This window comes from Aotus nancymaae, unplaced genomic scaffold, assembly GCF_030222135.1.
Source record: "Aotus nancymaae isolate 86718 unplaced genomic scaffold, 86718_ANA_hifiasm-v0.15.2.pri h1tg000025l, whole genome shotgun sequence".
Lineage (NCBI taxonomy): Eukaryota > Metazoa > Chordata > Mammalia > Primates > Aotidae > Aotus > Aotus nancymaae.
This window is the reverse complement of record NW_026988438.1, coordinates 38,063,191-38,077,244: the sequence shown is the minus strand read 5'-3', so window position 1 is coordinate 38,077,244 and position 14,054 is coordinate 38,063,191. Positions and strand designations below refer to the sequence as shown.

General features: G+C 40.7%; 1 protein-coding gene across 3 annotated transcripts in view; it reads right to left on the bottom strand.

Moving 5' to 3' along the window:
* Window positions 1-14,054, bottom strand: part of RAPGEF5 (Rap guanine nucleotide exchange factor 5) — a 251,137-nt gene that overhangs the window by 20,025 nt on the left and 217,058 nt on the right. For all 3 annotated transcript variants that reach the window (XM_064380549.1, XM_012447787.2, XM_064380550.1), the window contains 4 exons: window positions 12,224-12,321; window positions 8,837-8,959; window positions 7,015-7,193; window positions 2,010-2,100 (listed from right to left, as the gene is read on the bottom strand). In XM_064380549.1, the coding sequence (XP_064236619.1) occupies window positions 2,010-2,100; window positions 7,015-7,193; window positions 8,837-8,959; window positions 12,224-12,321 (491 nt within the window). The remainder of the gene's footprint in view (window positions 1-2,009; window positions 2,101-7,014; window positions 7,194-8,836; window positions 8,960-12,223; window positions 12,322-14,054) is intronic.

Sequence of the window (14,054 nt, the reverse complement as noted above, 5' to 3'; positions counted from 1 at the left end):
TGGAAACTACATACACACACACACACACACACACACACACACACACACACACACAGGCATGAACCCTAATGAACGGAGGATAAATTAAATGAGGAGATACGAAATGGAGGTATTTGCAACTGATTCCAATCTTTCTTCTGAGCTGCCTACCTTAGTCTGTGGGACATCCCTCATAAATGTCCCAGTGGCACCTCAAATTCAACATGTCCAATGTCAGCTGTGGACCAAATCTAGCCATAAGCTACCTTTAGTAGGTCAAGTTTTATTGGATTGCTGCTACACCCCTTCATTCACGCACATACTACAGCTGCTCTTTCCCTCCAATGGCGGAGTTGAGCAGCTGCCACAGAGACCATGTAGCCTGCACAGCCTAAACATTTTTACTCGCTGGCCCTTTACTAACGCACTTTGCTGTCCTCTGATCTATTTCTTTAAATCTACTTCTTTCCCTGTATTATCTATTTGGGATAGTGTGATCACTTTCCATTCACCCAGTCACCAGACCTGGAGATCCTGTGGTCACCTCTGCCTGAGATGCCCATCCCCACACTCCAGTAACTCCCAGCTCGACCTCGAAGACCCTGCAGCTTGAAGCTTCTCCTTTGAGTTTTCTCAGCTACCGGGAGGCAGAATGAATCCCTCCACTTGCTCTGCCCTGGTGCAAGACTTCTGTCATCACAGGCACGCTCAATTCTCACGCGGTCATCTCCTGTCTGCCATGGCACTGATGCAGCGCCCTGCACGTAGCAGGCAGTCAACGTGCAGATTAAACATAAGCTGGTTAAATCTAATTGAGTTACTTCTCCTCTCAATTTTTCCAAATCAGTTTCACTCCAGGTTTAATTCAAACTCGCCCCCCACTGACCCTTGCCAGCCATTTGTTTTTCTCCTACTCTAATGAACTGTGCCATCTATCCCCATCTCTGTCATCTGGCTTTGTGTGTGAAGGTCTTGTTTGCTTAACCAGAGCAGGGAGGGCTTTCGTTTCTTTTCTTCTGGGCCCCTTTAAGGAACACTGACTCTGACCCTTGGGTCAGCACAGAGCATTCCATCAGGGTATGACCCCTGACTGAGAGAAAGCAAATCCACAGGTTGCCCAGAGACCTATACTGAGAAAAAGAGAGCTGGCCTATCAGCCTTTCTCTTGTAGGAGTTTGAGTTGGCAACCATGAAGAAATGGCACAGTCAGTGATAGGAACTAAATGTGAGAGGACTGTGAGGGAGACTGAGGAGACCGCAGGGAGCACACGCAGGCCAAAGGCAGAGGCATGAGGCTTAAAGAGCAATGATGAGGGGAGAAATGGTTCACAGGGCGGTAGCCAGTGGGAAGGAAACGAGCGAAGGAAACAGCAGCCCAAGGAAGGAAGGTGATGCGGCCATGAGAGGGGCCGAGTCCTCCGCCTGCGTCTGGCTAAGTTTAGGGCTCCCCAGTTTCAGGTCTTCCCACGTGAATGTCGCAGTCCACGCATCAGACCTTGTGCGAACTTGAGTGGGCCTCTGCAGCTCAGAACCCAAACAGCCTTCGGCGTGCAGAGCCAGGATGTGGGAGGCCTGAAACTTGAGAACGTTTTGTGGATCCTCTTTAAGGAAAAGAATACAAAATTACTTTGCTTTCACAAATTTTACAAAAATATATATCCTCCATGTGAACACACTGCCAGCAGTCTTGCACGTGAGAGGCCCTGAAGCTTAAACTCATTAGCATCACGGCAAACGCACTTCTGAGCACACATCATCGGGCAGGGAGACTTCGGGGACCAGCCTGGATGGGAACCGCACTATCAGGCGGCACAGAGGGGAAGACTGATTCTAGCTGGGGAGCACATTACCATTTGTATCTAGTTCGGACACATTATACAACCGTTTAAAGACCATTTGATCAAAAAGATACCCACCACCTTGACACACAACTTTCAAACATTTTTAGTTTAGAAGAACTCATCTCATTTAGTCCATGTAAATTATTTTTTTTTTTGCCCATCCCCCCACCATGGGACTCCAAGGCTCACCTCCCAGGTCTGCGACAGTCGACTGACAGAAGCAGTATTGAGACCCATCACGATGGCAAAGAAGGAATTCAGGTTTCTCTGGGCTTTGCAGCTATAAAATAAAAGAGAGTAGAGGACACTTTGAGGAAACATTCTTTCCTGAGATGATCACAAAAGACAAAGCTGAAAATACTCTCCTAGGCCACAGAGCTCAGGAATTCTGCTCTACAGCCTACGTACCCCTTACTGCCCCTCAGCTGTCTCTAAATGTCAAAGAAATGATTCCAAACACCTCAGCTCACCCTTACCTAAAGGAAAAGATCTGTGCTCTTGACACCTTCCTGACATTTCACAAGATTCCTCCTTTTTAAACCTATGTTGTGTGCATTTACAATTTCAACTGAGCACTCTTTTAAATTCATGTTTCTTTGTATATCCTGCACTCTCCTTTTAACAGCTCACTAGTCCTGATTCCTTCATCAAAATGCTTTTTTTCATTTTTTGACAGACAAGCCCTTCTCACCTCACAGGTCTAAGCTCTCCTTCCCATTACATTTAGACACTTTTCTTTGCTACTAACAAAATAGCTACTATATTATGTATATATTTTAAACATGGCATATATTAATGGGAATACTGTTCCACATTTCTCACTTAAACAAGGAAATGAAATGCAAAATAAGATCATGCTGAGCTCCATTCACTTCATGAGGCCATTCACTCTGCATAACATCAATCATGCCCAGAGACTTAACTGGTCAACATTCCACTAATTTCCAAAGCTAGCTAAGAGAGCTTGAAATGGCAGAGGGAGCTCGGGCTTTAAGGGCAACCAGAATAGCCTGTGAATTCCAGGCACTCCTTTATCTGGAGAGCATTAGAAAACAACTTCTCTGAGGTAGGGCTTTAAAACAAAGTTAAAAAAAAATTACCCTACCTTGAAAGTTTACTATGAAAAAATATGAAGTGCTTAGTAAGCAGAGTGTGTATCAGGGACCTCGTGATGTTTGTCTAGCTTCCCTCAGATGCCATTCCTTCATGACCTCGCCACCAATGTCTATGGAATTTAGGAACCGTGTAAGTCTATGGCCTGTTTTTCCGGTTAAATACCATGTTATGTTATATACTATAGATTATTTACTATCATCATTAACAGCGATGTAATATTTTATCAAGAGCATATTATATAATTTATTCCTCTAATGTGGACAATAATTTTCAATTTTCCCTGTTACACAGAATGCTGCAATAAATTTCTTATACATACAACTTTTTACTGTATTTATGATTTTTTCCCCCATTAAGTTAGACTTCCAGTCATTCCATGATTGGTCAAAAGCTGTGAAGACATTAAAGGTTCTCGCACATACTACAAGCCGCTGTCCCCCAAAGCTATACTGATTCCCAGTTGTACACAGTGTATGAGATTGTCTAGTTCAGAATTAGGAGAATGACCTGAGCTGTGGCGTGAGTAGGAAGACCCACAGAAGCTGTGCTCTGGCAGGCCCTGCCTAAACTGGCCCGCCCAAGAGCCAGCCTCACAGATTAGATACTGCCTGAGTCCAGCTGTACCAGGCTCCAAGCCAGGAAGGCTCAGGCCTGGGGGCATTCTAGAATTTCCACTCCCAAGAACAGTGGAACCTGGAGAGGCCGTGCTGCCTCCACACCTCGTGCCGAAGGTATCTGTGGTGGACACGTGTCTCATAGGCATCTTGCTGCTGAGCCTCCAATGGGCACGATCTGTTCCTCTCATGGTCCTCCTGTCCAGCTTTTGGCTCTGCCAGCAGTTCCTTGGTAAGTGTGAGGCCCTGTACCTTCATTTAAGTGACCCCTTATTTGTTTTTTTTTTTGCCACCTTTCTCCTGGGTAGACCCTACTTGGTATAGTCATGAATAAATCAAAACAAGATACCTCGCAGTCTGTGATTGGGAAACCTACTTGCGTTTGAGAATCATTTTTTTTGCCACCTTTCTCCTGGGTAGACCCTACTTGGTATAGTCATGAATAAACCAAAACAAGATACCTCGCAGTCTGTGATTGGGAAACCTACTTGCGTTTGAGAATCACTGCTTTCACATGGTGACTCCCCTTCCTCCTGCTGTTCACTTCCCTCATTTTACTTTTTCTGACTCTTTACACCTGAATGTTCCCAACAGCCAGAACAGACGTGAGTTAGTGACATCTCCTGAGTTGATGTTTTGAAATACCAGGCTCCTGCAGAGGCTCTTGTGGTCAATAAGAACTGTTCCATCACTCTGCTGGAAGCTCTTCAGTTGGAAGTCTCTCTTACCCCGGGTCTCTGCACCTTAGGATATGATGGAGGCCCCACTGGTTATGCAATCCCTGCTAGATAGTAGGTCCCTTAAGGATAGAGCATATGTCTAATCTTTTTATATTCTGTCCATCACCCAGGTGCCTAGTACACAGTAAGACTTTTAAACAGCATTTGCTGAAGTAGAAAACAAACTTCTGGGGAAATGGATTTATCATTATAAAGATGTCTATTATTCTACTTTCTATTCAGCTTCATTAATCTATGTGAAATCTTAGAATTCCCATCTTTTTATCTTTTAGCTCCCAATGAACAATTTTCCTGGTCCATACAGCTGTCCTTTTTAGTCATATTTTAAGGAAAAAAAAATCTAAGAAAACACACATATAACTAACATCTAAATCTGTTAAAAAAAAAAAAAGGAATTAATACAGATACAATTTCTGGAGAAGACAAATTGATACAGTACAAATATTAGATCCCATTCCAGGCTGGAATCCTCTGTTAACAGGGGTCATTCATTCCATGATAAGAACAGACTGTCTGACAGTAAACATTCCAGTTCAGCAAACACTCCTTTTGTCTTTGTGTGAGAAAATAAAATCCACTTAATACACTGAGGTGGGGGATGGGGATGGTGAGATGGAGGAGAAACATGAATATGCAAATAGGATGCCTTAGGCAGGAAAAACACTTCATGATTGTGGAAATTACTATTTTCCCTTGGTTATTCCTACTAGCGTGATTATAAGGAATTTAACTCTATGTTTCTGTTGAATTCTATCCCCTGGGCTAAGGATAGAGACCAGCACCATAAAAATTCAAGAGAACGGGGCCATATGGAGAAGACATGAATATATTTCATTTCCCCAAGGACAGACAATCTTATAGTGGGAACTGAGCTGGGCGGTGTCGTTTTACTCCTTGGAACATTAATTTTCCATTTATCTAAGTGACTAGCATTTACAAGAAAGCTTTTTACCCAAAAGAGCCTCACCTTCAGGAATTTCACAAGCCATTTTGGAACACGATGGCCCCCCCGCCCCCCAAAAAAGCATTCACTATAAAAGCAGTCCAATAAGACTTTAAGATTTAGGAATATCATGTTATCTATCCTTCCACGCCCAGTCACACCAAATACCAGGTCAGGATCCTTCATAGTCTCTTGGCTAAGAAAAATTATCTTGCTCCTGGGGTCCTTTTGCTACAGTTCAATGTGCTAGTTTCAGACCAACCTTCCTGAAGGACATCTCTGATCCTGTCAGTCTCCTGCCTAAAAACTTTCAAAAACTCCCTTCTCCCTTCTCAATTCAGTTCAAACTCTTCAGTCTGAAATTCAAGATCTTTTGCAATTGATCCCACCTGTCTTTACAGATCATTCTCCCACAACTTCTGTATACATCCCCCTCCACTCTTAATCAGAAGCTGTTACCTTCTCTGACCACAGGCTCTGCTTCATTGTCTCCGCTGAGTTGGCCTCCCACAGAGAGTGTGCTCTTTTGAATTCCTACCTGTCACATCCTCCCCAAGAATTCAAATAGATTCAAACCTTCCTTCACCAATGTTTTCCTGATCCTACTTTCTACACCCTTGGGGTATGAGCTCTCCCTCCTCCAAAGCCCTCAACAGAATTACATCTTCTTCTAGGGCATTTCCCCATTCTACTTTGCAGAGGAGCCAGCTGAGGTATAGAAATGCCCACTGATAACATTGCAAGCCTCACAAAGGCAGGAACTGTGTGTAGACTCAGTCTGATTTCCCCACACTACCTTGTATACATCTGTACATATGAGTGATCGATATTGACATGTACTTGAAAACTGATATAAAAACTACTTTGGAAGACAAAGGAGAAATAAAATCTTAAGGCTGGGAAGCAAAAGGAGTTGAGGAATATTTTGATTCATGCTCCCTGCTTCTGCTGGGGAGCTGTCCAAAGAACAGACTCTTGACATGACTGATATTTTAAGAGATGCTCCTAGCAAGTGACTAAAATTTCATTCAAAATTTTCTGAGTCACTGCTATTTACCCAAGTTCTGTACTACTCACCCAAGTATAGTGATTGATAAGAAATAGTCTCTGTTCTTTGAAAGCAAATACAGCCTAGTGAAGAAATCCTATATAAACAGATAAATTTAATAAATACAATAGGACTTTAGAAAGTAAAAAGTATATGTGTGCAGAGGGGAAGCAGTACCTCTGCATTTGAAAATCAGTGGTAACTTCAGGAAGGAAGTACTATTTGACTGAGGTCTTGAAGAATGGCAGCAACTTGCTGGGTGCAAGCAGCCATTCTTGGCAAAGCCAACAAGTGTTCATGCTTGGAAGATGGTGCTCGTGGGAAAGATGAGTGGCTGGACCATGGGGTGCACCCAGGAGTGAGGCTCAGGAGGTGGGGTGAATGACTCTCACTTTCGCATATCATCATCCCTTTTTTTCTAGCCTCCTGTAGCTCACCCAGGCACATTGCAGTTCAGCTGCAGGATAAAGGATGTGTGTACTGCCTGCTTATTAGTACAGAGGCAGAGAGCCAAGTGCTTATGTCTGATACTTTGACATTTACTTTAAGGTATAAATACTTGAAATGCAAAGATATAAATATTCAAAAATGGACCTTTTCAGCCATTTGGTCATTTAACTCCATATTACACGTTTATATCCCAACCCTTATCATCCTAAGGAAAAAAGAAAGAAAAACAATATACTCTCTCAAGGAGAGTAGAGGAATGGCACTTCTCACACTAGAAACTTACTGAGCTGCAATTTTGATAAATTTTTTCACCAGCTGCACTCGCTTGCCCAGCTGGCTGCAGAGCAGAATCTCCGTGGCCACCCAGAGCTGGACCTCATTGCATCTCTGGAGCAGAAGGCTGAGGTTTGCAGTGTGTTCCCCACTTCCCTGTCTGCTGAATGTGAAGTAGATCAGCTCTTGCTGAAAGAAAATGTATTCATGCCAGGGTTTATTTATAGCAAAGTACAGTTGATACAAAACTCGGTCACATTTTAAGAGCTACTTCAGGTAGTCCCTCCCATATTATTAATAGGTGAATAGAAAATATGGCGAATAGTAATACATTAAATTCAAAGTGATTTAGTTTTAGAGGTGCCTCATTCAATAATGTTCACCTAGAACTATGTAAGTGATTTTTCAGAATGTAAGGAATACATCTCTATATAAAAATCCAAGATATCCTAAAGTTTAAATCACAGGATAAATGGAATCCCCTAATTTCCCAAACTTGTCATGTTAAAAAATTCAAGTGAAAACAAATGCTAGTACTACCAGTATTCGTTAAGGTGCACATCAGACCCTCACAGGTCTGTTCTCTAAGACAATGGTCCTCAAACTTTAGTGTGAATCAGGATCACCTGGAGGACTGCTGAAGCACAGACTGCTAGATCCCATCCCTAGAACTTCTGATCCTGTAGGTGTGTGGAGGGGCTGGAAATCTGCATGTCTAACAAATGCCCAAGTCCCGCTGATGATGCTGGTCTGAGTACCTGCTCTTTGAAAACCACTGATATAAAACATTGTCAAACCATAAATGGAAAGAGAATGAGATTAAGGCAAGGGTACAAGAGCAAACAACACCAGTAACTATTTATATAGACTGATCATGTGCAAAGGAATAGAAGAGATTTGCTTTTAAATAAGTGTGTGTGTTTGTGTGTGTGTGTGAATTTTCAGAGGCAATCTACATTCTTCCGCTGCATAAGCAGGGGTATATCCTAGTCTACTAACATTTCCAAAGACACAAGCCATTTAGCATGAATGAATTCACTACTTGCTCACATTCTGATCATAATATTGAAATCTGTTTAATGAGAAAATATGAGGACATCTGGATCTCTAAATTGGGCGTGAGGTTCCTTCTTCAGAAGGAAAGGCCACTTTAGAATTAAAAATTTCACTATATGGCAAAGCAAATGCAACATATGGTTGCACGGGGCTCTAACATTTTTCATCTCTCGATTCCTGTGAGCGTTTCCTCTGGCCAAACGTACTCGTGAATTGTCAGCAGCATTTTGCTCCCAATCTATTGTTTCAAAAATGTTATAATCTGTCCTCAAGTGAAAAACTGATAGACATAAAAGCTTGAATATATCCAAAATTTTCCATAAAGTACTCGAAGTCTTACAATGCAGTCTAAATTTATAGAATGTTCTTAAGTGAAAAGATGGATAACTGTGTGTACATACATAAATATGAATATGATTCTTGTACAATTATCATAAACTTCATGGAAAAAATAAATCTATCAATATCAGAGGTAAAACAGTTAATCAATCCCATTACAGCCTTATCTCCAAATACATATATGTATTTATATGTACAAAATATAGCATATTTATACATTACACAAGCATATGATCACACTAGAAGCAAATAAAAGCATGCTCACCTATTCTGATTTTTTAAGAATTGAGTCAGTCTTTCAATATATTTAAAGTCCCCAAATATCTTTTGGACCATGTTATTCTAACATAATATTATCACCACACACATAGATATTCTTCACAAAGAATTCAGAGTTAAAACAGCATTTGTATTTTATCTTTTCATTCCTCACTTACCTCATGAATTGAATTGAATAGACTCCAATCAAAATTCATTAATTCCAGAGCAAGATCCCAAGTGTTCATTCCCAAAATCCTCATCGACCTTTGCTGTGATTCCTCATTTTCTGCAAACGGGTTCTAAACCAACAGAAGCAAAAAGATCCTCAGGAATTCCCAAATGTTTCGCACGGCATTGACTGGCTGTAGAAAAGCACTAGAAGCCCACATTAGCAAAGTAATCTTTTCTGAGTGCACTTAGTATTTTCCCTGGTCTGTTCACCTTCAGTGAGTTACAGGCAATTTAGGAAACGGTCTTGGAAATAGTACAACGTGATCAATGATACTTCAGTGAGTTCGCCCACTCCTCCTCCATCCCTCTCCCCCGCCCCCACGCGCACACACGCCCGCACAAATCTGATTATAAAACACTGCCCTGGCAGACAGCATAATGAAAGCGAAAGCCCTGAAATCACTTTGGCTTCTGGCAAGAATTAATGTGCCAGCAGGGTTAGTATAAAAACAAACAAAAGAAATGTCATGGTGCACTTCAATAAAGACAGACATGGCTTTAACAGGAACTATGTTTAACAAGTCTCATTCCAGACACACATTTACACATTTTATTAAAATGCCCCATGGAAAGTGAAAAAAATTTAACATGAAATAAAAAATAAAAATTATTTCATTTACATCCCATGGTAGATTATTATTTTAAGTATCAACTGCTTTCCCTATGTAAATAGGGCCTAACCACTATGAGGCTGGTAACAGTATTTCCTTAAGATATGGCATAAAGTCATTAGATGCCATCACAACTTTAAATCTATTTCACCACTAAAGTTATTTAAAACATTACTTGGCATCTTTCCAAAATAGTTGATGTTTTCTAATGAAAATATAAATTCTCTCATTTGAAGGGTTAGATTTGAATAATAACTTTAAAACAAAAAGAAAGAACCTTGCAAAAATAAATGACATAGTAGGATAAAGGGGATATTCCAGGTGCCAAATGTTAATCCATATTTTTAAACTAAAAAATAAATTATTTGCATTTTAGAAGTTTTACATTGATGAGTAGGTTTCCTATTTTTTTTTTTTTAAACCTAACGACTGAAGGTCTTCACAGAGCTTTCCCACAGACTCATCCCTCTCAGCAGCAGGTCAACGTTCACTTTGTCTCTGTATTCCCAGCGTAGGACTAAGTGTGGTGCTCAGAAAGCACTGACTAAATGAACCAGCTAACGAACCAGTGGAGGTGGAAGAAAAGCCGAGGTTTCTCAGGGACTGGTCTGGTTAGGCTAAGAACAGACAGACTCTACTGCTGACTTTCAAAGGAAGAACCAGAGTGAGGAAGCAGCACACATACCTGCTTAATAATTTGGAGGTGTCAGGATATTTCTACTTGGCTTTTTGTCCCCATTTTCTTCCTAATTGGGTCCCTTACCCAACTGGAGTTATTAACTCCAGTTATTCAAGGTTGAATAACTCTATTCAAGGTTGTCCTGCCCTTGCCAGGAAACATGAAATTTTTCTATCTCATTCCTTCATTGCACTAATTCCTGTTTTCGAAGAGGATTAACTAATCTATGTGAAAGTGATAGTGGGTACTGGTGTTTTCATGCGTTATTCTTTCCTTACAATGTTTGATTTTAACTGACATCTTTTGGTGATGAAGTATCTAAACCTATGATTCCATTGGGACAATTTTAGGTGTTATCAAGAGTTGGTGGGGAAGCTTTTGAGGGTAGGATGGAGTCTGGCTTCCTTCGGAACATTATTTCATAGCACCTATTTATTCCATCAAAGCATTGCCCAAGCCAGCCTTATTTTCTGAAGGTGGCCCTGAATAGCAGTAGACTGAGCGTGGAGATGCATGGGAGGGAGCTGCCTGAGAAGGCCACATGTGGCTGGTGGAAGAGGCGTGGAAGATACTCAGAGTGGTGATTTCCTCTACCACAATGATCCCCACAGTAGCTACGTGTCAGATTGTCCTCCTTCACGGAGAGGGGTAAGATCAACCTCATTATTTACTCAGAAATGCTGTGCAGCACCCAGTTGATCACGTTTCACTGAGAGAATCACACAGGATCTGTGACCTGCTGAAGGACAGCACAGGAAAGGTCCAACTAAGACATGTACAAATGAAGGGAATATGCAGGGGCTTCAGAGTCAAACATATAATTGCATTTAAAAATCCTCACACTCTGGCAGAGTGCGGTGGCTCACGCCTATAATTCCAACACTTTGGGAGGCCGAGGCGGGCGGATCACGAGGTAAGGAGATCGAGGCCATCCTGGTAACACTGTGATACCCCGTCTCTACTAAAAACACAAAAAATTAGCCAGGCATGGTGGCACGCGCCTATGCTCCCAGCTGCTTGGGAGGCTGAGGCAGGAGATTCGCTTGGACCTGGGAGGTGGAGGTCGCAGTGAGGCAAGATTGCGCCACTGCACTCCAGCCTGGGAGACAGAGTGAGACTTCGTCTCCAAAAAAAAAAAAAAAAAAATCCTCACATTCTACTGAGGTCTTTAGGAACCACAGCAGCAATGAAATCATCCACTTAGGATAAGTGTTCTTAAATTTTGGACTGAAAGTAACTTAAAGCATGGGTTCTACATTTCTCCAGACTCTTTCTCTTTGGCAGCATCTGATGCCCCATTGCCATGACCCTGTTCTACACAGTGAAGGCTGGTCATCCATGCTTTTCTTCAAGGGAATGGAACAAAGTGTACTGAAACATACGGAAACAAAGGTCTCTTTCCCCTTAAATCTACCCAGGATGCATTTCTCACCTCATCTCCATATGCTCACCGAAAAAGAAGAAATAAAATTAAAATTCCATGGGAGGAGTCACTTGTCTCAAATCCTTTATTTCAGGGACCGAAAGTGTTTTACTTAGGCAGGGTTTAGAACTCCTCATGTTGGATTAAATTGAATTAAATTTCTCAATCCCTTTTTGATTTGTAAAAGTAATGTTATTTGGGAATTGCATCATTGGATAAGGGAGGAAATAGTTTAATATTTTTTTCTAATATTCATTATTAACATATAAAAACTGTGCTTTGAATCTGACATTTGTGTGTGTGTTCCTTTTTTTTTTTTGAGATCTCACCCTGACATTCAGGCTGGAGTGCAATGGTGAGATCACAATTTACTGTAGCCTTGATCTCCTGGGCTCAAGAGATCCTCCCACCTCAGCACACACCTAGGGACAATTGGAGTGTGCTACTATGCCCAGCTAATTTTTAAATTTTTTTGTAGAGAAAAGATTGCAAACTTTTGAGCTGGTCTCAAACTTCTGAGCTCCAGCTATCCTCCTTAGCCTCCCAAAGTGCTGGGATTACAGGTATGAGCCACCTCGCCTGGCCTGTTTGTTTCCAATACAAGGCTGAAGGTCCTTACCAAAGTGTCGGCCAGGTCTTTCCGGTAGACATATATCCGACCAGATGCCTCGAGGGATTTGGAGATGACTAAGTCATTTGGCTGAAGTTCATGCTTTTCTTTATTTGAAAAAAAAGAAAAAAAAGAATAATTAGAAATACAAGAGTAGCAGCAGTAGGCCTACACAGTATATTTAAAAAGTGAAACTTGCCAAAGAAAAATACTTTAAAGTAAACAGAACTAAGTGGATTAATTCAGCTCTGCACACGCTGTACAATGACACCAGTGGCATCACGAACAGCTCTCACTGCTCAGTGGCCAAAAAGTGGAGCCCTCTTGGAGTTCTTTCCTATAACATTCAGTCATTGTTTAGAACACAGAACAGTTTAAGAGAAACAGTAACATATTAAGATAACCATACAATGTTAACACTGGTTACCTTTAGGTCTGTTTTTGTTTTGATTTTTATGTAACTGTGTGTATACGCAGAAATAATTGCATCGATTTGCAATGATTTATGCATAGGCATTTATAATTATCGTGGATACACATATATATTTGCAATTATTCCATACACGGTTTTATATTCTGATGTTCTTATAAGCACTTTATCCACTTGCCAAAATTATTCATATATGTCATGTTTAATTGGTTATATACCAATAGTATATTCCAATACATATAACTGCCCTGGTATACAAAATTAAATACCAATAGTTCAGTATACCATCATTTAATGTTTCCTCTGTTATTGAACATTTAATGGTTTTCAATTTTTTTTGGTCATACAAATTAGATGGCATGATGTATGCTAAGTACTGGCACGGACGGGGCCTGAAACATGGGGGGTTTGGTAAATGGGATCTATTATTATAGCAGCCATAATTATCCTGCTGAAGTCAACATCCTTATGTATAAATCTTTGATTATAAAGGATTTTCTTAAGATAAACTCCTAGTATTAGAATTACTAGGTTAAAGGGAATGAATATTTTTTATGTTTTTGATATAAACTACCAAATTGCTTTGTGACTTTTTAAAAAGCCAACAGATTTTACTTAAAAATAGGTATAAAACTTGTACACTGATCATCACTCTTTTTTTTTTTTTTTTTTTTTTTGAGATGGAGTTGCACTCTGTCACCCAGGCTGGAGTGCAATGGTGTGATCTCAGCTCACTGCAACCTCTGCCTCATAGGTTTAAGCAATTCTCCCATCTCAGCCTCCCAAGTAGCTGGGATTACAGGTGCCTGCTACCACACCTGGCTAATTTTGTATTTTTGGTAGAGATGGAATTTCACCATGTTGTCTAGGCTGATCTCGAACTCCTGACCTCAAGTGATCCACCTGCCTTGGCTCCCAAAGTGCTGGGATTTTACAAGGTGTGAGCCACCATGCCCAGCCTGATCACTACTTTTGGTAAGTTTACTATTTTGCTAACACAAACAGTAGATTCTCTGTTTACTTTGTATTTCTTAACTACTAGGTTGAATATTTTTTGTATATTCCTCTTCTATCTTATTTTTCTTGTTGCAAATTCCTATCCTTTGACCATTTTCTACCACAGTTGGAATCCTCTTAAAACAAAATAGTTTCTTCATAGAAAATGCCCTACTCCTAACTACAAAATGCATAGGGGAGTAGACTAAAGTCATACTAAAGTTTATTTCACTGTGACACAATCAACTTCTCCTAAGGGAGCTATCCAGCATGATTGGGAAATGCAATATTCTACAGGCCTTTTCTAGACAACTTAGTTGGTCCAAATACAAAGTGTTGTTTTGAACATTTCTGTTTAATGCAGAGTACACAAATGATAATCTAATGTATTCTTTATGGCCCAGCATTATAAAG